We start from the raw sequence: 26,477 nt of genomic DNA, 5'->3' as shown, positions 1-26,477 counted from the left end.
TAATATTTTCTTTTAATGTTTGACATTTGCAAGGATCACCTGCCCCTTGTACATTGCATAGTCACACAAAAAGAGTTCCAAGGTACAACATAATCATCGGTTTTAGCCAGCCCAGCCAACATTTATAGCAATCTGTAAAAAGTGTCTAGTAGAGGCATGGCATCATACAGAATAAACCAGAACCAAACTGGATCAAACAGTCTTCCAGTTCTGTAGAGGACGGAGATGCAAACAAAAAGATTTTGATACCTCTGTGGCTCTCCATTAGCACTGGAACCAGAAAGGAATATTTATTAGGTCTGACTATAAATGTTTGTCTTGTGTGGGAGGTCTTAGTATAGTAATATGTATTAGAAACTTGATATTTTTCCAATCAAGCCTTTCCACTTCCATTTACATATATTTAATTGTAAATATTCATTTTTCCTACCTGAAGCACTTTAAATAAAAGCACAATCAACATACCCTACACGGAATGGGAGCGAATAGCTTAGGGGATGAGCTGGAGCATTGTTCCAACCTCTACATCACTGGTTCCAATCCAGCCTGGGTCGGGAGCCATGCAAGATTACCACTCCTCACAGTGTGTGGGGGGTCTCGGAGGCTGAATTGCTGATCTCACTCTCATTCCTCCTGAACAACGATCCTCCCCCCCAACCAATAAATCAGAATTGACACTAACTGGCATCTGTGCCAGTAGAAAAGGCAATGACTGGCAAGGAAACGTCCTCTCATGCACTGAAGTGAGTTTCTTCAGAGTGCAAACAACTTCGGTTTGCAATCTTGTCCATGTATACTTATCTTTTCCAAGCACCGAAACTCACAATGGAATTAGTATACCCTCTCTCTGCAACTTTATTTAAAACAGAACCACGCGACGCACAAAAACTAACAAGTACGAAGCTGCCATTCAGCCCCAGCTAAATAGTTGTGCTCAGCACGGCTGGCCAGCAGCTGGTAGCGCTGCCTTTGCACGCAGCGTGTTTCTCTCTCTTTGCAGCGGGCGAGGTGGCAGGGAGTCTGCAAGCTGGCTACAGCCCTCCTGCTGAGAGCTCCCCGGGTCCATGACTGCTTTCAGCTGGCACAAAACCATGCCATTTATGCGCTGGGGCTACGGGCATGCTGAAGGAGTGCTTTTGTCCACTGCTGTCATCTGGTGTGTAGCTGAGGTGGGTGCATCATGAGTTGCTCAGATCAGCCAGAGCTACAGTTTGGCGACGCAAAACTTTTTTTTTTTTTTTTTGGGGGTGTGCGTGTGTGATGGAAAGCACGTTTGAGAAAAAAGAGAAAGCTTTTCTGGCAGGATGCACTGACTGAAGACAACTAAAAGAAGCCTGGAAGCTATTCTCCTAAGATGAGGTTACGAAACCAAAACGGTTAAATGGGTCAATATGTGAATAAGCATGAAAAAAAACAAGGTTTTATCAATTGGTCTTGTTAAAAATGTAAGTTAGGAAGCAGGGAGAATTTCACATATTCAAACCTTTCTTCAGGCAGTGAACTTCAAGCCAGAGTTTAGGTAGGCAAGAAGTTTTGTAAATAGGTCATATTTGAAGACTCCAGCCACCCCACACCCATGGGTATCATGTACCGAATTAACTGACATCTTGAGTATTAGCGCAGTCATCCTGACCCACTGCTACAGCATGCGTTAGTGATTTAATAACAGAACACCGGTGGATGTTGGTTATGAAGGAACGCTAACAGACCTGAGCAGAAACGCATGTCCGTGGTACAGCTTACCATGAGAAAGTGATACTTAATTGCTACAGTTACATTAATAGTAAAATCAAAATTTTATTTTCAAATCATTGGATTCAATGCCAGACTAAGAGGATAGTGTTACCTGTTGACTTACGGGGCAATGTGGAAAAGATTAAGAGACAACATCTGATGCTTTGTATTTATACCCAGATGAACTATGAATTCTGAATTCATTTTATGAATTGTTGTAGGGTATACTTAAAAGGTGAAATTAAGATATCATTTACCTTAACACTGGCAGACTGAAGTCAGAGGGACTACAGGAAGTAAGAAAGTACTTCTGGAGAATGAAATAAATAGAGTGCCTATTCTGAAAGTCACATGCAATTTTTCTGCATAGGTTAAAACTTTTATCATGACAGATCATAAACTATAAAGTAGCTCTTGTGTCTATCAGAAAATTCTATTTTGTGTGTGAATTTCATGTCTTATACATGAGGACAGATAGAACTCTTTTACTGCATTATTGGAGACTTATCAAAAACAGGATGCTTTTTTCTTGAGAAGATGAAAAGTACAGAGATAAGCAGGGAAATAAAGACTGAAGTTTTAACCAATAATATTTTTGTGTGGTTATCAGAGGAATGTAATAATTAATCTTTTAATCACTCTGAAGATTGTGTGAAATCATAATATCTCATCTTTTCCAGCCTCAACCTGCCATTCTTGATCTGAATTACAAACAATAAGAAAGGAGATGATTTAATGAGCAACTTTGTCATGTTGCCATTTTGCCTTAGTCAAAGGCAAATGTCTACTTTCACCTCTAAACTGAAATGGAATAGACTTATGTTTCAGCTATGCTCACAGCTGAGGCAAACACGCATGGAAAAGTTAGGGTTATTTTAAAGCTAGAACCCTGGTGTCTTCACATTTTCAAAAAGGCATAATTAAATACATACTATTAAGAAGAAACAAACATTTGTTTACTAGGAAATAAAATCGGCGTCGTGAAGAAACACACTTGTATGGCGAGAAATATGAAAAATAATAAAGTAAATCCCAAGAGAACGATTGCAGTCACAATGGTAATAGGTATGCTCTTATTGCGAAGGAAAAAATGTCAGCACGATTTCATCATACTCAATAAATAGGCACTTCAATAAAGTATATATTTACACTGGCTTTCTGAATGCTAGGGCATCACAAAGTAGTATGGCTTTATTACAATGGATGGAAGATGGCAACTACTTAGAACCCAGTGCCAACATGGATTATAACAAATCCAGTGAGTATTTTGTTTTTCAATTATTCATAGAAAATTTAATCCTGATTAAGTATCCTTGGGCAGGAATTCATGGGTAGTTGATGACTGAAACCAACATTTATTTGAAATGCTTCTGTTAATTTAATCTGTGTATATGGCTTAATTATGATTGAATCCTCAGTGTAAGAGAAATGAATTATATCAGGATTAAAATTCTAGTACCACATCACCCATTCCATTTTCTTTGCCTTTTTTTTTGCGAGCCTGCTGTTTTAATTACCTTTATGTTACTATATCTTCTAAGCCTCAAATATTGTTTAGAACTTTACTGGGTGAGATTTTTAGTTACATTTATTTCAAAAAAAGGAAAATATAAACTCTATTTCCATTCCCATTAAAATTCTAACCAATATGAACAGTAATTGCAAAAAATGCTTTTCTTTTACACCAATACGAAAGAAAAATTTCCCACGGTTAGTTGTAAACATTTATATACGTTCTTAGTGGACTCTCCCTCTTTTGTTTCCCCTTTTATCCCTATACATAAAATGTATTTTTTTCTAAAGCACAAAAATAAAAGAACTTGTATTCGTCGTTATGCATCACACCAATTTCACAACTGGCCTATTTCAGACTTGTTGGAGCTTGTCGACATTTTAAGAACTGCATTTTATAAGACCTTCAAACTTAGTATTGATACAAAGCAGGAATATTTTTTGTGGCTGTGAATGGGAGAGAAAAGAATTATTGTACTTTTCTGTGACATGGCTCAGCACCATGTGCTACCCACATACCATCTTCAGGAAATGATTCAAATTATGGATTTTTCCCACTCAGCAATACTTGAAACAGATTAATCTAAGGACTGTGTCAGACCAAAGGTCCGTGAAGTGCTCTGATACCACCAACCGGTTTTCCAGTGAAACCGATGTATCACATACCTGTGACATAAATACCTGCATGTTTGGGTCATTATTGCACATTTATTACATAACGTATTCTTCCTAAACATCTCAGAAGTGATGTCGATTTTTATGTCCAGAGGATACTGTTAGTGGCAATGTCACTGATGATAATGAAGACACTTCCCAATATAGACTATGAGAGAGAAAAAGTCTGTAGAGGATAACCATGGAGATGCTCTGACAGAGGATAACACCTATGGTAATAATCTAAAGAAAAAAAAAAAAACAAAGAAGGGAAAAAGTAAGTGAAAAACAAACCCAAGTACATTTTTACCAGCACATTATATAAGTGCTTGAAGTTTAACTTTAAACCTTTTAATGCTGCTGCAGTTACAAAAGATTTGAATGTGAACCTCAGGTCCAGGATTCATGCTCTCACACCTGGATGTTTTTGAATCTGTAGATAGCCCTGGGCAAGTCACATAACCCCTTCTGGCAGTCTCTGTTCTGGGGAATTTCAGGCTTGCAATTCACCACCCATGCAGTTCCACAAGCAGAGGTGATGTTTAGATATTCTATTCTTACAACAAACAGAGATGAATAAAAAAAAAAAAAAAGCCTGAAAACACTTTGCACTAGCACAGTCATGGAGCTCTGATGGTAGTCATTTATCAGTCTCACTTAGACCTCTTTTCAGACCAAGCCTCTTGATCTGTAGAAGATGTATAACGCAGTTCTTAACAAACCCATAAAGGTAACTACTGTTTCTGAGCAAGCAGAAGTCTGAATTGAGGTACAGAGGGTCTTTTCAAATATGCATTTTTCTTCCCCAAATATGGTATTCATTGATCATGTATTCCTTTATTATATTTAAGTGCATTTAAATAAGGAAAAACACAGCTAAATTGTCATAAGGTAGGAACTGGAGCTGCACACAGTGGTTAAACTTTCTCAAAGTTCAAGAGCAGAGCAACTGTAACCTCCCTTCAGTAAACTCAAACTCTCAAAATATTGCAAAATTTCCTGTACTGGTCCCAATTCTAAAGATTGCCCATCCTACCCCAATGATATTTTCACCAAGAAACTACTAACAAAGAGACTTTTGGTTGATCTAAAGGAGTTCTTTTTTTCCTCCCAAGTTTAATTCTTTACACAAAAAAAATCAAACACAGTATTTCAGGTACTATATTTTTTAGTAGAATGTTTTCCCCCCTCATATATTCCCTGCACAAATAAAAGCTTATTTTTTTTTTTTCTGAAAATATTTGCATACAAATGCACAGATGGTTATAACCATAAAGAAAAGCAGCAAACTCTACCCTGGAATGAAGTAGTCAATCACCCGAGAATAGACGTGCACTTTATCTGAACATGGCAGGCTCCACACACTAGTTCTCCAGTTTCCAATACGTTTAAGCAACCGAGAAACCCAATGAGTCCACTTTTGTTTTTAACTGTTTAGAGCTTACAAACCAAACTACACATTTGGATAGATCTCTTAATCTAAAGAATACAGTTCAGCTACAGGTTCCCTGACCTATTTAGCCACATAAAGCTTTTAAATGCTGAAGACTAAAAAGCAAACAAAAAAAAATCCACTGATTTATCTTTCTACTAGCTTTGTTAAAAGAATCCCCAAGGTGTTTTTAATTAAAAAGCAAACAAGCAAACAATAAAACAAAACACCCCCTCCACATTTTCCTTTGACTTAACCATCTCCCCACCCCCCCTTAGTCTAGAAACGATTACCCTTAGATGATTCAAACCCAGTATGTCTTTGTAAAATATGACTCACATTAGCATCAATAAGAGCTGTGTGACTAAGACTTTTCAAGTTGCTTTGGGGTCATAAGATTAACAGCCTAAGAGCATGAGTTTGCTAACAAACAGTGAACATGAAGAACAACTACTATTCAAATTCCATCTCTTTTATCTTGCCTGTACATACCTTTTCTCTTTGATATTCTCTGAATATTACAGAAACGGTTGCAAGACATGGGTGGCACAAAAACCAGAGAATGCAGGCCTGAAAGAGAAGAAGAGTATAAGTTATAAAATAACTATACGCCAACTAAGAAGAAAGAGATGACAGTTAGAGGAACTGCATTTACATTTCTGTCTTTTTTATGAATCCATTGTTTAATTTTCAATCAACAGAGTGAAAACCACACAATGAAAGGTGGGATTTCTGTTTAAAAAAGCTCTATACTCCTTGTCAAATTAAAATGACTGCTCAGAGCATGATGACAGAGTGCAATTTAATCAAATCAGACACTTAAATATTAACTTTCATATGGAGGAAAACAGTTTAGTGCTTCAGTCGACTGCGTGCCACAATTACTTTTACAGCAAAAGGGATCAACTTCTATGATGTAACCCATACTTTGGCAAAGGTGATATAGAACTCCCTTTTCAGTGTGCTTCTCTCCACTGTGATGATCTGGTAAAGACCCGCAGCCAACGACAAGGCTAGGCAAACTCTGAGGCCAATAAGCAGTCCACTTGCTAAGCCATGGTGTGAATGGTAGCTGTGGTGATTAGTATCTTCAAACTGTTCCCAAATTAATAAAAGGCTCTGGAAAAGAACAACAGCAATGTACATTTAGAAAAAACGAGGTTACATTAAATGCCGATTACCCTTCCCATGACAGATCAAATTATCAGCACAACTGGCCATGTTACAGAAAATAACCCACAACCTAGGCTGAGTTGCTGCTTTGGCACTACCTATTACTCCAAATGTGACTGGCAGGAACAGGGTTTCATTTGTTGCATTCGGTAACTTTTAGAAAGTTTGACAAGTTAAAGTTTCCTCTCATTTGGGTAGAAGGAATGCAGCATTTTAGCATAAGTTCCAAAATAGTCATGTAGTTAAACAGGCAGCCTACTCAGCAGGAAGCCCACTGAAACGATTCCACTGAGCTACAGGGAGGTGTCTCCTTCCACTTGGGATCCACAACCTGTAAAGCTTGTTTCAAAGGCAGGCGACTACGCCTTTTCTTTCAAAATCCTAACAGGATTCACTTTTCCTTTTAAAGATGGGGAAGTAAGAGGGTGGTGCTGCTGCCCCTTTTATACAATAGCCCGAGGGCTAAAGCATTCACCCAGGTTGAACTTAGATCTCCCACAATTCCCGTCTTTGCCTAAAGGATATCCAACTCACATCTCCCACCTCCTTGGAGAGAGCCCTAGCTGCCAGGCTATAGGCTGTTCTTGGGTGGGCCACTCTCCACCTCTTCTATTGAAGCCGTGCCATCGTGGAGAAAAGAATTCAGAATCAGCTAGGTCAGAAACCGTGAGCGAGCTTGACTCTGCAAGCAACTGGCTTGGAAACCTCCTAGGGACTACGAAAGGCAGCGTCACAGGTTCCAAATGCTGTTGCAACACCTGGACAAGCACTCCAGCCAACAGATAATACACAGAAGATCGTAATCCTCCTTAACTCCCAGAAAAATTGCATCGTCTTCCTTGCTGTAGAACTCAGTGCTGCAGGAGGACTGTGAGAAAGAGTATTGACAAATTTTCTAAAGAAAAACAGACTAAGAGATGCCTATTTTCCGAATCTTAGTTGAATAGAAAGCAGGCGCCTACTTGTAGAGTTGGGTCTTGCCGAATAAAACCTTTTCAAGAGTAACATTACAAATTAGAATACTCATAAAGTTTAGACTCCCAGAAGCATGTAGCAGATGAGTGGCATTTGAAGAACTGAATATACACTGGAATCCAGTCCACCTACTGCAGACATCTAACTTGCACTTAGGTTTCAGGTGTCTAATAAAGCAGGCTTTCTGAAGAAAGGTAGTCAAATTTGATTTATATGAGCAAAGTAGCGCTAAAGGCCTTCAGAAGGAGACATTGTATGCCTCAATTTAGAAATCTAAATTAGTCAGATTCCTTTCTGAGCAAATTCAAAGGCTCTCTAATTACATTAATATCATAAAGACAGAAAGGTTACTGATATAAACTTTTTTTTTTTTTAATGTGTAATCCACCTGTGCATTCCAAAGGTGGGTGTCCTTGAGTCTCATCAGTTGAGACTAGATTTTTTTCACTTGGAATATCCTTTGAGAGTACTCTCTCCTTTTTTCCTTCCCTTACTCGAGCCATGACACTGTGAGCATGACTGCTGCCACTTCAGTTACTTCTCAACCACCTGGATAGAAAATGAAAGGATGGGAAAGAGAGAGAAGTGTGAAGCACACATCCTGAATGTCATGGATTAGTAGTAAACCATCCAGCCAACTTCTTCAAACACTGCCACTATAATGCTCTGTTTCTGGGTAGCTCCAAGCAAACACCTTACAATGATCAAATTATTCGACTGAGAATCCTCTCAAGGACTATGACTGAAATAAGACTAAACTACTTCTGAAACCTTGAGATAGAACACAGTGTTTGGTGGAGTTGTGGCTAAAGCACTAGTTTTGGTCTGAAAGTGATGAATTCTCAATGCAGAAGCTATTTCAGTTCAGGTAGAATGTACCCAGGCAACAACAAGGGTTTTACCAGTTGGAAAATCACTGCATTCTCCTACAGAGTATTTTGGTTTTTTGTAATTTAGGCATGGGAAGAGGCAGTCTTTAACATTCCTGGACTGGACATACACTCTCTGAGAATATTAAAAAGCAACAACAACAAAAAACCATAATCTCAGGAATCTTCCTGAGACTACCATGCAGCTGGGGCTGAAGAGATACAGACTGACAGATGAAGGTATGATAACACTTAAAGAAGAAATTTTAGGTAGACACAGAGCTACCTCAACCTTAAAGAACAGAGCTCATGAGGGTTTGAATTTTTCTTAACCTACCACCAAAAGTAACAGCAAGGAAGGAAGCCACTTTCATGAGAAGATGACAAAGAGCTGGAGTAAAGGAGTCATGAGAACAAAGTCCAAATCCTAATGGGAAAACAGCGTCTGAAAGCATGGTATGCTCTGGATGAGCCCTTTAAAGAATGTAAATCGTGCAGACAACACAGAAATCAGTTGAATAAAGACTGTAGTGACAACAACGTAAGATCACATAAGTCCAGCTTCCTTCAGCTTCACTAGGTTACTACAAGAAGCAGAAGGCAGAAGCATCAGAGGCAGAAATGGACCTGTCAGTGCAACACATGAGAAACCTGGAGAAGGTGAACATGTGTCACTGCTCTTCCTGTGAGCTGGAACTGTTCTCACTCACTGGAGAGAAGCAGTATTCTATAAAAAAGAAATCTGTGCTGTGGAGTGTTTCTAGGTTACAACAGATGAGGCAATATGCTCTCAGTGAAGGGAGAGCTCTCAATGACAAACTTGTTCTTGAAGTCAAAATCTCACTGGTTGGCCATGCCTGAGGAATTAAGGTCAATGAGCCCTGACGTCCCTCACCTTATCCACAGAAAGACACATATCTACTCACTTAGCTGTGATATCAGGAGTAAGCTGAAAGAACACCCAGACACCAACAAGCTCAAGCTGAAACTGGACGCATTTTTTTGTTACCATTGAGCAGAACTACGTTTCAGCTCTGGGAAGAAATCAGGGTGAATATCCTACTTGTTATCCAGCAGAACAACTGTTGCTCAGGCTGTCTACGAAAGAACTGGATGAGCTGGGTAGGTGCACAGCTGAAGAGCTGACTCACACTAGCTATGTCCAACATTAAAGTCCAACTGCTTCTCCATTAAATAAAGGTGAATGACCATCTCCTTGTTTACATCATGCACTGTTTGAAATGCCTGACAGCACCTGTACATAGTTCTGACTTATCTTGGTTCTCCAGTGGACACCACTGCCCAGTCCTGGTCTCCCTCAAGCTGCTGGGAAAACTTTGCTCCGGTCATCATCTCGATGTTCCAGTTATACAAGTCGGACCTCCACATCTGCACAATGAAGAACCAGACAGTTGTCTCTTTTGTCAGAAGGAAACAATTACGGTAGAACCCCTTCTCCTCCTTGCTATGCCAACACTGACTGTATGGCAAGATAACATATCAATCTCCAGCAAGAGCAGGTTCACATGGGACTGATCATCACAGAGAGATAAGGGGAACGGGGAAGCAAAAGGGAAATGAGAAGTGGCAGCAAGGCAAGGCAGATCAACCAGCTGCTTCAAACTGTATCTAGTACTTGGGTATCCGGTGTCATGAACTTCAGCACAGCAAAACATGCTTCAGATCTGAGGTCAGAGGCAGAGTTCATTCAGAGCACACCTTTTGGGACATAGCGAAGAACCTCTGTGAAGCACGGCTTCTCACGCATTAAGATTCAGTATGCATTTTGATCACAGCCCTGAAAGCTGAAACTGTTCAGATCTATGTGATAGGAAAGGCTTGTCGTCACTAAAAAGTTTTGAACAAGGTTTGTGCCTCAGCAGCAAAGACTGGAATCTTTAATGAATGCGGAGTGGCCAGGAATCTTTTGTTCTGAGGATGAACAAACACACACCCACACAAAAAAAAGAACAAGTTAACCCAAGGGGAGATGATAAATGGTAGGCTTGTCCCTCCCTTTGAGATGCTACCTCTTCATAGCCACAATGACCACAAGAGATTTGCTGGCTAGGTGGCAATGTCCACCCTACACCGATGGCAACCTGTAAGCACAGCCCAGGAAATTGCTGGTGTTTGCGAAAGAACAAAAGGCAAGAATTAATACCGTCAGTACAAATAGGAACTACAACAAAAAAAAGGCAAGCAATGCTGAGTAATTTGAACTAACTGCAGAAAAGCAGAGACAGATAGTTTGCCAGTCAAAAATGCTTATAAATTCAGGAATAAAATGGTTTCTCAGGCTGTCTGCTTGCTTGACCTCCCTGGTGATGAGATGAGAGCAGGTAGTGTAGAATGTCAATAAAACTAACGCGGTTCAATCTCTATCTGCTGCTTTAAGGTAACACAGGTGGTTTCCAGTACCCTCTACAACAATCCTGAGAACACCTCTGATGACCCACGTAAGTCTGTCCAGTCTCTGAAAGGGGAGAAGCTAGCTCTCCTATAAGACATTTTGGGAAAGAGCAGGTTGGAAAGGATGTTATTCTAGGTTTTTTATCATAAAAGTGATCATGTTACAGCAGGTATGATGCCCACATCAATCTAGACCAATGAACAATAAACTAATCCAGAGAATGAAATCTTGAGGCCACCACCTTTGATGTGGCCCGGGATCTGCTCCCCTGAGCTCAACAACCACATTTGCTATTAAGGGGAGGAAAACTAGCAGAAATTTCTATGTACTGAATTGTGTGATGAAAAACACCCTCTCTAGAAAGGCCAAGGGTACTTTTGGTGCCAGGGAAACTTTGCTGGAGACAGCAGACAGTGAGATGGACTGCAGAACCACCCAGGCAACGACATACTCTGACATCCATACTCTGTTCCTACAAGGCTCCTCCCAAACATATTCCCAATGGTACTGAGAAGGGAGATGTGGTAGAGATGTACCTTCACGGTGACAAGTAAGACAGCCAACTTTGTACTAATCCTCCAGTGGTGCTCAAATAGCCAATGTAAATATATCATGGACCAGTACTGAAAGCAGAATATATATATGATGCCTGCCCCATTTTTTTTTACCACAGCTAAAAAAAGATGAAGCTGATGATACTGAGTGCCCTTTCTATGTATAGTAAAAAGGAAACAACAACAACAAAACTTTCCAGTCTCAAGTGACAGAGCACTAACACACCCATATGCATGTACCAGTGGAGAAGCATGAATAAAATTAAATACTTTAGAAGTCTTCTTTACTACCAGCATGTAAAATTTCTGGTGCTAGACGGGTGTCAAAGTACGGTGGAATGAAACTATCTTTAAATTTCAACAGTCCCATTGACCTTAATAGGCTTTGGTTTATATTCTTAATTAGCAAGAATACTGTCAGCTCCCAGCTACTCTTAATGTTTTAGCAGTCCACTTATTTAGTTTGGAAGCAACACTAATTACAGACATTACTCAAATGGCACAAAATCTTTAGTATAATCTCTTCCTCATTACTGTCTCCAGTTTCTCCCTGTTCTTCTCATTCTCAGTGGCTTTCAAATCCTCTTGTCTTTATGCTGTGATTTAAAAACATTTGTTTACAAAAGACACCACCAGGGTTGGATGATCTCCATTACAATTTACTTTTAAGTTACTGGTTTACTTGACTTTCTAATTTATATTAATAGAAAATATTTGAATGAAATTATGTGTCAGACCATTTGTTTATTTGCAAGAACAATTCTGCAGCACATGAACCTTTCAAGAATTGCCTTTTATTGACTGAAAAGACTCTTACACATTCTGTTTGAGTGGTTCTAAGAAAAGGACGGAGTCTCAACTTTTTTTGGTGACAGGAAGATTGCTGTAAGAATTTCTCTCTCATCCTTCTTCCCATGCTGCTTGTCGTCAACCCCAATGTTGTAGTTCACAAACTCCTACTTGTACTGATTACAGCTATTTATAGGATGACACTACAAATCAGATTGGTAAAATGATTGTGCTGAAATCTCCTTTTTATTTTATTTTTCTCCCATTCAATCTAGATCATTCCATTGATCTTGTTTACAGTGTAATACTATGAACAATTGGCACAACCTGGAGTTTGAAAAACTGTGGGAACTTCTTAAGTGGTTTTACTGCTGAACAAAAATATACTGTGGAGCTACACCTTAGATTGTTAAAGTAAAGAGGAGGTGTTGTTACCTATTAGACATACTGGGTGCACATTATGCTGTGGGTTTTGTTTTTTTTTTTCCCCAGTCTTGATACTCCCTCCCTCATAAAATATTGAAATTAGTTGGTTCACAGTTCTGTCATACTTAATAGCAGCTGTATATTTCAGTATAAGAATGAATATAAATACAAACCTGTGTAACAACAACTACTACAGCAATGCCAGTAGATGCTGGAGTGGAATCCCATTGAAGAGGTCTGCTATGAGATTTCTTCATTCTGCCTATTGTCCAACCCATGCACAGACTCAACAATAAATACAGCATTTGTATCTGAGAGACTATGTCACACACTATTGAAAACAAAAGGAAAATATGTAGGGTCACAACAACTACAACAACAACAAAGTATTTTTTTTTTCTACAGCAAAGAGAAACATTCCATATATCTGCAAATAAAGAACAGATATTTATGCCTTGGTATCACCTTTATTCATGATCTTCACAGTTTGACTAGCTGATGTCGCTTTGCTAGAAAATCTGGATTTTTTGGCCATTTTTAAATGACTAAAACTTTCCTCTCCTTATGTTGCAATTCTGCAATGACATGGGCAGTGCGCCACATCCTTCCAAATCCCACTCCTGTTGTGTCCAAGAAGTCTAGGCTCAGGAGTCCACCTGCATAAATAGACTTATAAATGCCACATGACTAAAGTCATATGTATGTTAATCACACTGCAAATATGAAACATGATGAAATGAACTCCTTTCTTCATTCCACAAAACTTTTATTCAAAAATCAGACAGTGGCATTGTACTTTAAATTAACTGCGTTTTGTCTTAAGGATAGAGTAGCTTGCAGTAGAAAGCACATTTAGGACAAATTCCACACTCAGATACTTAAAGGGGAAAACATAATGACTAACCCTAGCACAAACTTCATTTGGAGCAATAATCTGTCTGTATTTCATTTCATTAAACGCAAACTCCCTTTGCCTCGTTTCACTGTGTCCATTCTTTTGGCTCTGTTTGGGAACAATTAACACGTACTCCATGAAGTTACATTCTTAATCAGCGTCTCGAACTTGTGTTTGAAGCTGTATCCGAATAAAGAATACTTTAAGCTAGAATATATTAAAATCTTTATTTTTCAACCCTGCTGAAATACTACTGACATTAGAAAGAACTGAACACTTCTTCTGGGGTGTTGTTAGCTTTAGAGTCAAGTTTCTGACTGAAGCTTATTGAAAGATTTTAAAGTTAGTGCACGGACTTGAGTGTACAGTGAGTACAGGCTCACTTTCCTAATGCAGCAGAGATGTATAAGCAGCTTGAGAAATCAGTTCTTACATTATGTAAATTTCAAATTTGTTACAGAAATTAGAGATGGGCACTACACACTTTTTTTGTTCACTTGATTAATATTTTAGTTCATTTAAATTTGTTCTGTATTTGATGTTTCCACTAATATTATCAGATATAAGATAAATATTTCTATATCACAAAAGTAAAACTTCTACTTTTATGAAACAACTGGAATGTATTAACAAATAAATATACTTTCACATTTACTAGAAATACTGCAATACAAAATGCTGCTCCTGTACAGAAATTAATATACACACAAGGGATGTGTGTCAAATGAAGATCAGCTACTGTATTTCCCTGATGGTCAGCAGTACTAGCAAAATATGGATATAAAACAGATTTAAACATATTACTCATGGGATACATTTGGTATTCTCATGCTTTATATAGTTACACCTAACATATTCAGGCACCTTTGTCATTTAGGAAATGTCAAGAGCTTTTAGTAAATACAAACTTTAATAAAATGAACTGGCATGGTTCTGTGACAAAATGATCTTGGAATTATTTTACAATGCTAGCTACGGAGACATAGAACTCCGTGGAAAAAAAACACAAAACTGTTCTGCGAGCTCAAGGCATGCCAAACCAGCATCACAAATTCAAGCTACAGAAGTGACTGAACGAATCTGGATACTCTAGAGAGCATTCAATCATTCATTTTATTTTCTGTCACTCCTTAAGATAACCTCCCTGTAAGTTATAGCCAGACGTCATCTCTCAGTCACATCTTGGATACAGACATTGCTCTGCTTAAGCGTGGCAACAAAGTAAGTGGATTCCCAGACAAAACGGTGTAACACAAATTTTCAGCACTGTTTTTAGTGTTTGTTACCACTTACATCTTGCTTGAAAGCAAGAAGAGGCTTTACGGTTGAGCAAAATTTTGAAAATGACAATTGTATGATATCCAGGATCGATATAAGGCCACATGCTACTGAACTGATTTTACCATATATATATATATATATATATATATACACACACTTATAAAGCACCTATCACCACATTGATAAACATTCTTTGGAACCACTCGGATGGCAGGGGCTGAATAGGGGTTGGCCTGAACATCTTTTTCAGCTGTTCAGCAGATATATTACTTGACTTTTCATGTTTCGATCTTATCGAAAGTTAAAGCATCACTATTTGAGATGTTTTAGTATTCCAGAACTATTCATGTGATTTATGTGATTGTATGATTGACTTAGGTGATAAATTCGACTTTGTGTCAGGTTTTCATACATGGAAAAGACAAAATAATGGTAGAAAAAGAATAATTGCTCAATGTAGTATCTGGACAGGTTTCCAGAACAAATTCTGGCCCCACTGAAGTTAATGAAAATTTTATAATTTACCTAGGATTTCTGATCCTATGCAGGAAAAATGGTAGCAGTTTCCACTTCCATACTATACTTGCTATCAGCTGTCCTTCAGAGCTGTAATTGACACTGAAGCTTTCCACATTTCCTTCTGCTTTCTTGCTGTTTAGGGAACCACAGATTTTAAAAACAGTGGGAAACTCTTTTAGCTGAATCACTCAAATTCAGATAGTGATTCGAAAATACTAATTTATTCTTAGTAACCTCTGTTTTAAGCAAATAATAGTGTGGTTTTCACCACAATACGTGCACAGAAAATCTAAGATGCAGCTATTTTCTCTGAAGTTCTGGTTGTGCAGTTAACACTGGATTTCTCAGCAGGGAGGAGTTATGACTACCTCCATGTTCTCCACTTAATTTCATTTCAGAAGATCAGAAGACAAGAGGGAAAATTTATTAACACAGTTGCTGGAAAGGCTGCAAAGACTCGCTAACTCAAATGCTTAAAACAAGGAGGAGTGTCAATTACTGTGGTGCCAAGTGCCATCAAGAGGCTGTTAATTCCAACTGCAAGTTTCTGAACTAACTCTATGAAGGGAAATATTTTTCTATGTAGGTTGCTACTCTATAATGCTATTGCACTATCATAGTACTACTTTCTTGAAGTGCTTCAAAAGCCCAATCAAAAAGGCAATGTATTAGCTTAGAAAAGATCATCCATTGCCTCAAATGTAAATTACGTGGAAAAAAAAAAAGCAACAAAGCAACATTAGATCCTGAAGAATCCAGTAAGAATAAACTAGTGCATTTTGGCATTTTACGTATGGGTGTTATAAGAATTCCGTTCCAACGAGAGCTAAGAATATCCATTCAGAGTGGAGAAGAATGCTTTGGTAACATCAATTTTTAACATAATAATTTTTGCATCACTCTAATCTTATCACTTGTGCTGTAAAATACTTTTTTCATTATAGTCCACATTAAATTTGCTAATAAAATGACACACTCCTTAAAATTTGATTAAGTTTTCCAAAATGCTTCAGCACTCTAGATCATTCTAAGTCCACAAAACTCTTTGACATATTCAAACTTTTACTCACTTGATAGGTATGTATTTAAGTACTTGTAGGATGGAATGTTAAAACAATAAAATCTTTTTAAAAATCCTAAACAACGTTACAGTTATAGAGCTTTAAATACAGTTACTTTAAGCATCCGGATTAAATCCTGTTTTTCAGAATAGCAACTTATAGTACTTCATGTTAAAAATACAGTGACATGGTACAAGATAATACAGTCCAACAAGATCATTCATTAGTGCATTACACAGATTAACGTGTAAGAGTATATAAAAACAGCAGAGAGGCATACTCACATTCTGCCAGAGTTCCCATAAAAGGTGCTCCTATTCCATCCTTAGAATAACTGACAAAAGAATAGAAGATGATCTTTTTAAGTGAGTCTTAAATTTGTGTTTTTCCTGATAAGTACATTTAGGCAATGATGGAGTTCTAAAAAGTTAGTCATACGCTTTGCCACAATCAGCACATGAAAGACCATGTACTGATCTTTAAAATAGCATGTTCTTCTAGTCTTAAGGTTGAAAGCAAATATAAGCAGAGATACCTTGAGAAATGGAGGTAGTTGGCAAAAGCTGAACCAGCCTGCAACAATAATGCAGTTGACAGCACCTTTAATACAGTATGCATAGGTCCACGCTTCTTAATTGTTTGCCATAGGGACTGTGCATATATGCAAGCAGTTAAGAAGTATGCTAGAACAAGCAGGAAAAAAAATTCATGTAATCCTGTGGGATAAAAAAATAAAAAATAAAGTTAGTTTTTACAAAGAAAGTCTATTACTAGCAGTAAATAACTAAAAGCAAGATATATTATTTATATAATCACTAGGGATTACTACGCAATCATCAAGCAAAAGTGATAGTAAAGAGAAAATATAGCCTATTTTATCCAAGAGAGTCAGTGACTTCTTCAGACAGCTGACTATCATTAGACCTGACAAAGAATTTTTTATTCAACAATACCTTTTCTGAGTGTAGGAGAGATTCTGTTCAAATACAGGTTGACATACTGTTTCTTGATAAACAGAAAATAATTGTAGCCCATCTGATCTGACACATTTATTAAATGACTCATTTTTAGCTATGTTTTTTTTGCTTTACTTTTTGAAGTCACAATCTGAGATTAGAGAAACCCAGGACTGTTCTATCTACTTAACCACTGGGTGTCACTCTTCCTCCACATAAAACAGCTATTCCAAGAAACACAGTTGACCAAGATTGACAACTTAGAAAAACAGCACAGGGAAAATGGACTTTTTTTTGCACCAATCTAAAAAAATGTGCAAAGTTTTTGATATTTACAAAACAAAAGTAGTCTGATTTTCAGTCTAGCAGGATTTTGCTAAGATGCTTCCCTGAAAACCTGGACCCTGATTGTTTTTTTTTTTTCTGTTGTCTTGAAACAGAAAAGCTACCAGAGGGTCAAAAAGCAAAAATCACTGAAAACTTCTGTTTTCCTTCTCCAGTCTTCTTTGAAGATACGTGGTGCTCACAGAATCAAACTTTGTTTCTGGCAAAACAACTCTGCTAAAAACTTTCAATCAGATCTAAAGCTGAAAGCAAAAGAGAAACTGTGGATGATTGGCTTGACAGCAAAAGGATTTGAGAGAAACCTGCACTGAAATATAACTAAAAAAAAAAAAAATTTTTTTTTTTTTTTAAATAGTTTCCTGACTTCTAAATCACCTAGAGTTGGGGAGAGACTCTTGGGGACATGAGCATGTTTTATTGGAGGGTTTGGTTAATTACTTCTGGAGTAAGACATTTTCTTCAGAAAAGTTAACAAAGTTAAAAAAAAAAAAAAAAAAAAAAAAAAAAAAAGAAACGTAACTGCAAAAATGATTATATCGGTAGCGTATTGGACATTGTCTTCGATACCTCTGCTTTTTACGTTTTTTTTAGATTCCAGGGTAGATTTAGATTAGACATCAGGAAGACATTCTTCACTATGGTTGTGGTGAGGCCCTGGCACAGGCTGCCCAGAGAAGCTGTGGGTGCCCCATCCTTGGAGGTGTTCAGGGCCAGGCTGGATGGGGCTGTGGGCAGCCTGGTCTGGTGGGAGGTATCCCTGCCCATGGCGGTGGGGTTGGAACTAGATCTTTAAGGTTCAACCCAAACGATTCTGGGATTCTATGACATAGAAAATAAAACATATGTATGTTAATTTCAAGTACCTAACTTTGAAATTCTGTTTACCTGGCCAGCTGCCTTTAGAAATGCTATGTCTTATGTAAATGCTATGTCTTATGTAAAAAACCCTACTATATAAAACAATAAAACACTACCTGCTAGGGACTGGAAACCAGGCCTCCTTCACTCTCAAGGCAAAGATCCTAATCAGAAGGTTACAGTTTCAAGGTCTTTACTACACTTTCCTTGTAGTCCACTTCATTTTTGAGAACTCTTCGTGGCAGGGGCACAACTTTACTAACTTAAGTGAAAGGTGACCTACTGGAACCATCTGCAATTACGCAGTTTTTAGTCCCCTAAAGGAAAACCAAACCAAACCAAACCAAACCACAACAAAAAAACAAAACCAAAACAAAACAAAAAAAAACAAAACAAAAAAAAAAAACAAAAAAAAAAAACAAAAAACAAACAAACAAACAAAAAAAAAAACAGAACAAAACAAAATCCACCAAGAAATGAACCTGGATCTTTTCTCTGACATGCTACTGTTCTAAGCTGCATACTTTAAGGGGAAAAAGGACAAAAATTATTCCCTAGAGATGCATAAGAGAGAGAGAGAGAGAGAGAGAGAGAAGAAATCCTTCTCAGTTCTTTGAAAAGTAGACATAGGCAAGTCTTTTCAGGATTCATAACAGTGTGGCTGGTTTTCATTCTGAATTAACAAAGGTATTCATTTGCAACCATGAAAGACATGGCATGTACATCTCAACTTATTTCCTTCACGGTGGCTCTAAATACCTGCACCCAACTCATTTCCACAGGATCACAGAATGGCTGAGGCTGGAAAGGACCTCTGGAGATCCTTTGGTCTAACCCCCTGCCAAGCAGGGTCACCAACAGCACATTGCACAGGATGGCATCCAGGTGGGTTTTGAATATCTCCAGAGGAAACTTCTAGAAGATTGACATCTCCTTGCTCAGCATGCAAGCTTTTCAGAGTTCTGCTTTACAGTGCTCAGAAACTTCATAAAAATATAGTGCAGAACTGCGATGGAGGTCTGTACACCACTTAAAGGCCACATGATATCATGGTATCTTATAGTCTGTTGTCTTTCAATTTAGACAAGAAGTGCTACTGGTACTATTGAGAGTAAGCGAATTAACTTTGAATGCACATCTGGATACAAAATTCACTAAACAAAAACCACAAACCATGTTTGCAGAGTAAGAAGCCAATTAAGAAGTTAAAGAGCCTGATCAATACGTAAGTCTAGAAAAACAGGCAATTAACAGTGCTACTTCCTTACAGATTGCTCTAAATGTTTCAGCGTGAAGATTTTCCTCCCTTCCGAAAGGAAGCTGCCATTGTTCCCTCTACATTCTCCTGAGACTGACAACAGAGTATACAATTTTTAGCACTACAGTTAGGCTAGATCTGGGTACGTTGGCTACATCTGTATATGAAGGCAGACTAAGCATATTCTTCCCATTCAACAGACTAAGTCAGTGTCATATGGCATAGGCCTCCCAGAGCAGCGAAGCTATGCACTGTGATGAAGCACACACTGGGTTGATTTGAATGACCAAATTTTCATAAAAATTGATATATGCATTTCTTCAGCTGCTGTCTTGAGTCACTTCTAGAAGTTTTTCTTTTCTTTGCAGGTGTAGAGATTTGAATTTGCATTTTTTTCAATAAAAAAATGTGGACTGCCAATCATCTCATCCAGTCTGCAGCCCGTGCATAACGTACTTGGAAAGACCCAGACAGTGAACTGAAGTTGTACTGGCAAAATGTTTATGTCATGCATGAACTCATTGCACAGAATCAAATTTTACAAATTTCAGCTAAGGAATTCCACAAATTAAACAAATTCATTAAAATCTATTTACAACCAAGTGGAAGCTTACAATTTCAACAGGGAAAAAGACACTATCAAAGATATGAACACAATCTTTCCTTGTTTACTACATTTGCAATTAGACAAGTTTTGGCAAGTCACTCTAGAGAAAGGGAAGGATTTATCTGTAATGCCAGGAGATGAATCAAAGTTTACTCTTCTTTGAGAAAGTCAAATTCAAAGTAAGAGTAAGTATTCATCCCCCAGTGTCATGTTTTTGCAAGCACAGTAGGTACTGATTGGCTTGGCTGATCAGACCTTAACTTATTAATCTAATTTTAAGAAAAAAAATCTTACCAGATTCCCCTGCGCTAAAGTGATCTAATGGATTCCCTTCTGCATCTGGATTTAGTAAGACCATTTCAAACTGAATATCCTCGGTTTCAGAATAATTCTCTTCGCAGGTAAACTTGTCTACATAAAACACATACCATGTTTCCGGATAAGGAATCTGGGACACTGTCAGATTTTGCTCTGTGTGGTTCACAGTCACTTTGGAAGAAAACAAACAAACAAAATGAGTAGATAACTTGTTTAACTTGTTTTTAGAAGCCCCATCTTCAAATAAAGATAAGATTTAAATATACATCATCATTTACAGATTATAAACTACAAACAGTATAAAACAGTCTTTGTTTTGAAAGCAAACCACAACACCCGAGAGCAGACTTCCATCCTCAACTGAGGTTTCAAGTAGGTGCAGCCAGGCGTTGGTGAGGATGCGCACCATATTCCTTTTCTCAGCTTTTGGGTTTGGTTTGCTGGGACGGCTCCATTCCACCAGAAGCCACTAACTGCAAATAGTGCACGCCATGTTTAATGTACTTCCACCCTCTTGCACAGTATCACTGGGACTCTAGCTATTGTGTTTTGCCAACAGACACTCATTCAGTATGAAAATTACATTTGAAAATTGAATAGAGTAAATTTCACTAAGACATTTAGAGCATAGAACAGGTACAGCCACATGCAAAATTTGCCAAATTGGCGTGCATGCCTTCCAGGCACATATTTTACAGCATCTTCCCCAAACTGACATAGACAATTTCAATTGACACTCAAGTACTGAGACCATTGTCTGGAAAAAAAAAAGAAAAGTATATTTCAAATCAATGATGTTTAAAACCAGCTACGTAGGACTGAAAAGTTTCATCTTATTTCTGATATTACCACTATTTTTCCTAAGGGCAACTGTTAACCAATACACAATCTTTCCAAAGTAAACATTTGCTGCAAATGAAGTTTGTGGCTCTATACATCAAGAACTGTACACTGATTACTGAATTAATTAATCAGTGTAACAGTGATCATTGCTAATCAGCTTAACCATAAATGAAAGCCATTTCTGTAGAAGAAATAATAAAATAATTACTGGACTGCTGATGAATTCATTTGAATAGTTTATAAGATGACAGTGGCTAAGGACAAGGAAAGAGAAAAAGTTTGTAAGGATTCTTCAAAACAAGTTGCTTTTATGCAAAGTTTTTTCTGTAAGAAAAAGCTGCAAACATACACACAAAACAATCCTTAGCAAACTCATTATCCTTAAACCTTTTTTGACAAAATTTAGAACTAATTTCTAACTTGAAGCCTACCTGTGAAAAACATTCATGCAATTTAAGTAAACTTGTTTCGAGTTCAAGGAGTTATTTTCTATTCTTTGAAAGCGTGAACTCATGATCAACAGTTGGATCCAGCAAGAAACATACGACATGTCCCTCTGCAGCAACTGTCACAAAATACTGATTTGGAAAACACATGAAGCAGACCAGAAAAAAAACATTCTGAAAAAAGCAGTTGCTTTGTGGAACACATGCTTAACATCAGGTACATTTCAGATCTGTGTATCTTATTAAGCAAATATACAAAGTGAAGCAGCTCCCTTCAAAAATACAACCTTTGTAAAAAGGCAAATTAAGGATTTCATACGCTGCTTAATTAAAAAGCAAGTTAGATGGCAGTTTACAAGGGGGGCTCTACTCTCCAGCTGTACTCTCAGCTGAGATCTGGTATAGCCTTATTTGCATCATGACTAGAGATTACACAGCACGTTTAATCAGTTTTCCATCAAATCTGCAAGCTAACTCACGGGATATGAAGTAAGCCAAAATGGAAATGTAATTGATTTTGCCCAAGATCAGCAAACAGATCCAACTCACCCTGTGGTCATGTGATTCCTACACACAGTAGAAAACAGCGAATACATTGCTGGGACAGACAGGAGTGAAGGACCAAATGCTGGTCTTTTCATCAGCACTTCATGCTTAGCTCAGCTCAAGTGTAAGGGAACTACATCCTTAGAAGTGACATCTGTATAAGATTTCGTAATGGCAATGCTCCAGGACATCAATTAGTTACTCTAGGGATTCTGGCTGCACAGAGGAAATATATTTAAAAGAGAAGCTGCATTCACTTAAGGTTATTAAATTTTATTTCTCAAAGGAAAAATCATGCTTTAAATTGGCTTTGTAATATTAGGATCAACAAATGGTGCAAAAATTGTTTTTGTATGTTTGTTCTCCAGTTACATAAAGGAAAACTTCAGTGTTTCACTTTCTTGTACATTCATGTCCTCAAATTAAGCATTATCCTGATTAGCACATATTTAGTACTAAAATGTGTCTAACGTTTTGTACATCAAAGTTTGAGAGTTTGTGCTATCACATAAATGAAAATACTTTGTTTTCTTGACTTTGAAAATCCTAATTTTCCATGGAATTGAGAACAGTAGCCTCCTGACAAAGAAGAGGTGTTCCTCAATAAAAAAAGACAAGAGGCTAATCTACACACTCTGTACTGGTATAATTATAAATCCCAGTATTTTTAACATCTAAATGGGAGAATCAGCGATGAACGTCAAATTACAAAATTGAAGAGTGAAAGAACATTAAATGATGATATAGGCAAGTTGTAAAATTAGGCAGCATTACTCAGACAAACAAATTTCTCAAGATGACCTTACAGACAGAAATGAAATCAAAAGTAATGATCATGATGTTGTGCAAGGGGAAGAAGAAAAAAAGAAAAGAGGGAAAAGGTTTTACTCTTTTACTGTGTATTTGGGATACATACTCCCATCTTACAAGAATTCACTTCAGAGTTTTAGCAGGCTTCACTGGTTTGCCTTTAAGTTGTTTTTTTTGTTTTTTTTTTTTTTCATTCTACTGCAAGGAAAGTGATAATTCTATCTGCATATCTGACTGTCTCAACAATTTACATATTCTAACTACTTCAGTTTCATCTTACTACAGTATTCTTTGCACATTTTTAACAATCTTTTTCAAGGAAAAGCTTGAGGTTTATAAAAAAAGAAAAAAAAGACTTTTACTCCAAGTGGAATTATAGGAAGTCTCTGTATTGAATGAGTAAATGAAAACTTCAACCGAAGGTGGATCTTTGAGTTGTGTGTAAATGGGAGCACTAGACTAGAACTTGGAAGTTCAGGTGTTTGCACTGAAGTCACTGTCAAGGACTGTTCGTTTTCAACTGATATACTAAATCACAACTTGCAAGCAAAGTCTTCTGAAGTGATGCAAACAAAGCAATTGCATTCCTTGTATCCATTTTTAATTACAGGAGGTTGAAGTCCTGCTTTTGCTTAAGTTGATGCAAAGTCCAAATTCACTGAAACACTGGGGTTCTAAATACACACAACTTAATTCATAAGGAGAGGAAAGCAGTAACTCACTTGTCAGTTGAGCTTTAGAGAATTTCTCTGTACAGCTGTGATCTTGGATACTGTTCTGCAGCTTCAGCCATTCCTGTGCTTGAAACAGGTGAAGTCTAGCTTCTTTTGTCACAGCTACTGCTACGTTGTTGATTCTGACACACAGAACAGCATGGTCACCTTGATATTTAAAAAATAAAATCAACTACTCTGCCTTGATGACAGTTACGCAAACAAAAAGCTAACACAGCAGAGATTTTTAAAAAGTAACACCTCTTTAAAAAGCTTCACTTTATTTCTAAAACTTTTACCACTACTTTCTATAAACATCTGTATACTTTCACAAACGAACTCTAGTAATCTCAGTAGTACAATATTGCATGCACAATTCTCTAGTATGGTACCTACACAAGCTTTCAACACAACCCAGATATCATTAACCTCCACTTCAAACAGCCTCCCCCCACTTTTCCTTTTTTTTTTTTTTTGATTTCCAGATAATCTTTTTTTTTTTTTTTTCCTTCATCCCATCTCTATTTTTATACACTTCCATGGCACTATTACAACCATCATGGAGTAGCTCTCAAGTCTTATACCTGAAGAACTGGACTAAGTGGATCTTCATGTTATTGACTGATTAGAGCTAAAACACTTGATTATCAGACAAATTGATAGAAACATACTCACAAAGAAAACCAGACTTCAAGAGTGCTCTCTACTGTGTCAGTCTACCTGTAGTCTGCATCTTGGCATAGTGAAATAATTTAGCCATTTTAGAACTAGCCCATTTGCTGTAACTTATTTTGTCTGTCAGTTCTATGATCCTCAAAATCATTGAGAAATTCTTTCATTATATAGTGCTATGGACTTCTTTAACATTACAGTATTCAAAATAAAAATACAGGACTTAACAGAGAAGAAAAAAAATCAGCACTGCAAGAGTCTAAATTTACTTCAATTTAAGCAAGTTTGGTATGTCTTTTAAACTGTCAGAGCAACCTTCTTTCCCACCTAACCTAGGCAGCAGCTGGATGTGCAGCTTCAAATAAGCTCTGCCAGGAAGGTTTGCCTATTAAGAGCAAACAGCAGTTCTACAATAAATCCCCCCAAAAGGTTATCTCCTGAGATCTGTAAAATGTTACATGGCTAACAGTTTACCTCAGTTGCTAATAAAAGACTCTGAAAAACAGCAGGTTCTATAAAATCCCCCATGGCTTCACTGAGATCTCCCAAAAGGTATAGTTGTAAATATCCATACAGAAGTAGGAATATTTCTAAAGAAGGATGTAACATCAACCTGCATAATAAAGTATAACTGAACACTTAAAGCCCTCATCCTGAATCTTAATTGTCCCCCTCTGCTCTGCCCTTGCGGGGCTCCACCTGGAGTGCTGCGTTCAGGTCTGGGGCCCCCAGTGCAAGAAGGACGTGGGGCTGTTACAGTGGGTTCAGAGGAGGGTTACTGAGATGGTCAGAGGGCTGGAGCACCTCTCCTATGGAGAAAGGCTGAGAGAGCTGGGGATGTTCAGCCTGCAGAAGAGAAGGCTCTTGGGGACCTCATTACAACTCAGTACTTGAAGGCGACTTATAAAAAGGATGGAGAGCAACTATTTACTCAATCAGATATTGACAGGACGAGGGGGAATGGTTTTAAACTAAAAGATGGGAGACTTAGATTTGCGGTTAGGAGGAAAATTTTCACCGTGAGGGTGGTGAGGCCCAGGCACAGGCTGCCCAGAGAAGCTGTGGGTGCCCCATCCCTGGAGGTGCTCAAGGCCAGGCTGGATGGGGCTGTGGGCAGCCTGGGCTGGGGGGAGGTGTCCCTGCCCATGGCAGGGGGGTGGAGCTGGGTGGACTTTAAGGTCCCTTCCAACTGAGACCATTCTGTGATTTTATTATTTTCTCAGATTTAAGCAAGGCGTTTTTTCTTCTGATCTATTTAGAGCACTCCCACATTTATCTCCTGGGACGCTGATAACGAAGCGCTCTCAAGCCGCCCCGCGAGCAGTCCCCACCCCTCCTGCGCCTCTCCCCTCGCTCAGCGTTGAAAGGTCGCGCCGCAGCCCTCCCTCCCCGCCCCTTATTTCCCCTCACCCCAGCGGCTGTCCTCCCCCACAGCCCCTCCGGCCCGGGGGCTGCCCGCAACCCCCACAAATCCCGGCAGCTTCCCGAGCCGCCCCCAAAGCCCCTTCTCCGCGAAGCGACGGGCAGAACAGCGCCCGAAGCCACCACAACGCCCCGCGACGTGGGCCGCCCCGACGGCCCTAACGCTCCTAACGGCCCTAACGGCCGCTCGCCTACCGACGTGGCGCCACCCCCCCCGGGCCCCAACCCAACGCCCTCAGCGGCTCCTACCGTGGAACTGGAAGCGCGCCAGGGGCCGCCAGGGCTGCAGGCGGGCGGCGGCGCTGACGAAGCCGCCCCGCAGCGTCTTGCCCCAGGCGCAGCCCCAGCAGCAAGCGCACAGCGCCCACAGCAGCCGCCACCGCATCGCCACGGCCC

At 38.6% G+C, this 26,477-nt stretch overlaps 1 protein-coding gene across 2 annotated transcripts; it reads right to left on the bottom strand.

Moving 5' to 3' along the window:
- GPR180 (G protein-coupled receptor 180) lies at nt 1–26,471 on the bottom strand. Of its 2 annotated transcripts, XM_082782956.1 has the most exons (9): nt 26,331–26,471; nt 23,997–24,155; nt 20,606–20,800; nt 16,823–17,003; nt 16,572–16,621; nt 12,705–12,862; nt 6,260–6,451; nt 5,825–5,902; nt 1–4,143 (listed from the first exon to the last, which is right to left on the bottom strand). In XM_082782956.1, the coding sequence occupies exons 1-9, from the start codon at nt 26,464–26,466 to the stop codon at nt 3,985–3,987; spliced, it is 1,308 nt and encodes a 435-aa protein (XP_082639082.1). In that variant the 5' UTR covers nt 26,467–26,471; the 3' UTR covers nt 1–3,984. The 2 variants fall into 2 exon arrangements, with proteins under 2 accessions (XP_082639082.1, XP_082639083.1); XM_082782957.1 differs by lacking the exon at nt 20,606–20,800.
- Nucleotides 26,472–26,477: the final 6 nt, after the last annotated feature.

Source organism: Aythya marila (assembly GCF_965140915.1).
Source record: "Aythya marila genome assembly, chromosome: 1".
Lineage (NCBI taxonomy): Eukaryota > Metazoa > Chordata > Aves > Anseriformes > Anatidae > Aythya > Aythya marila.
The sequence above is the reverse complement of the archived record's forward strand: the minus strand, read 5'-3'. Positions and strand labels throughout refer to the sequence as shown.

Coding starts and splice junctions, on each gene's coding strand:
- GPR180 (XM_082782956.1), bottom strand. CDS start 26,466: ATGCGGTGGCGGCTGCTGTGGGCGCTGTGCGCTTGCTGCTGGGGCTGC. Junction 17,004..20,605: donor CTTTAGCGCAGGGGAATCTG/GTAAGATTTTTT, acceptor TTTATCCCACAG/GATTACATGAATTTTTTTTC. Junction 6,452..12,704: donor TAGTAGTTGTTGTTACACAG/GTTTGTATTTAT, acceptor GTTCTTTTCCAG/AGCCTTTTATTAATTTGGGA.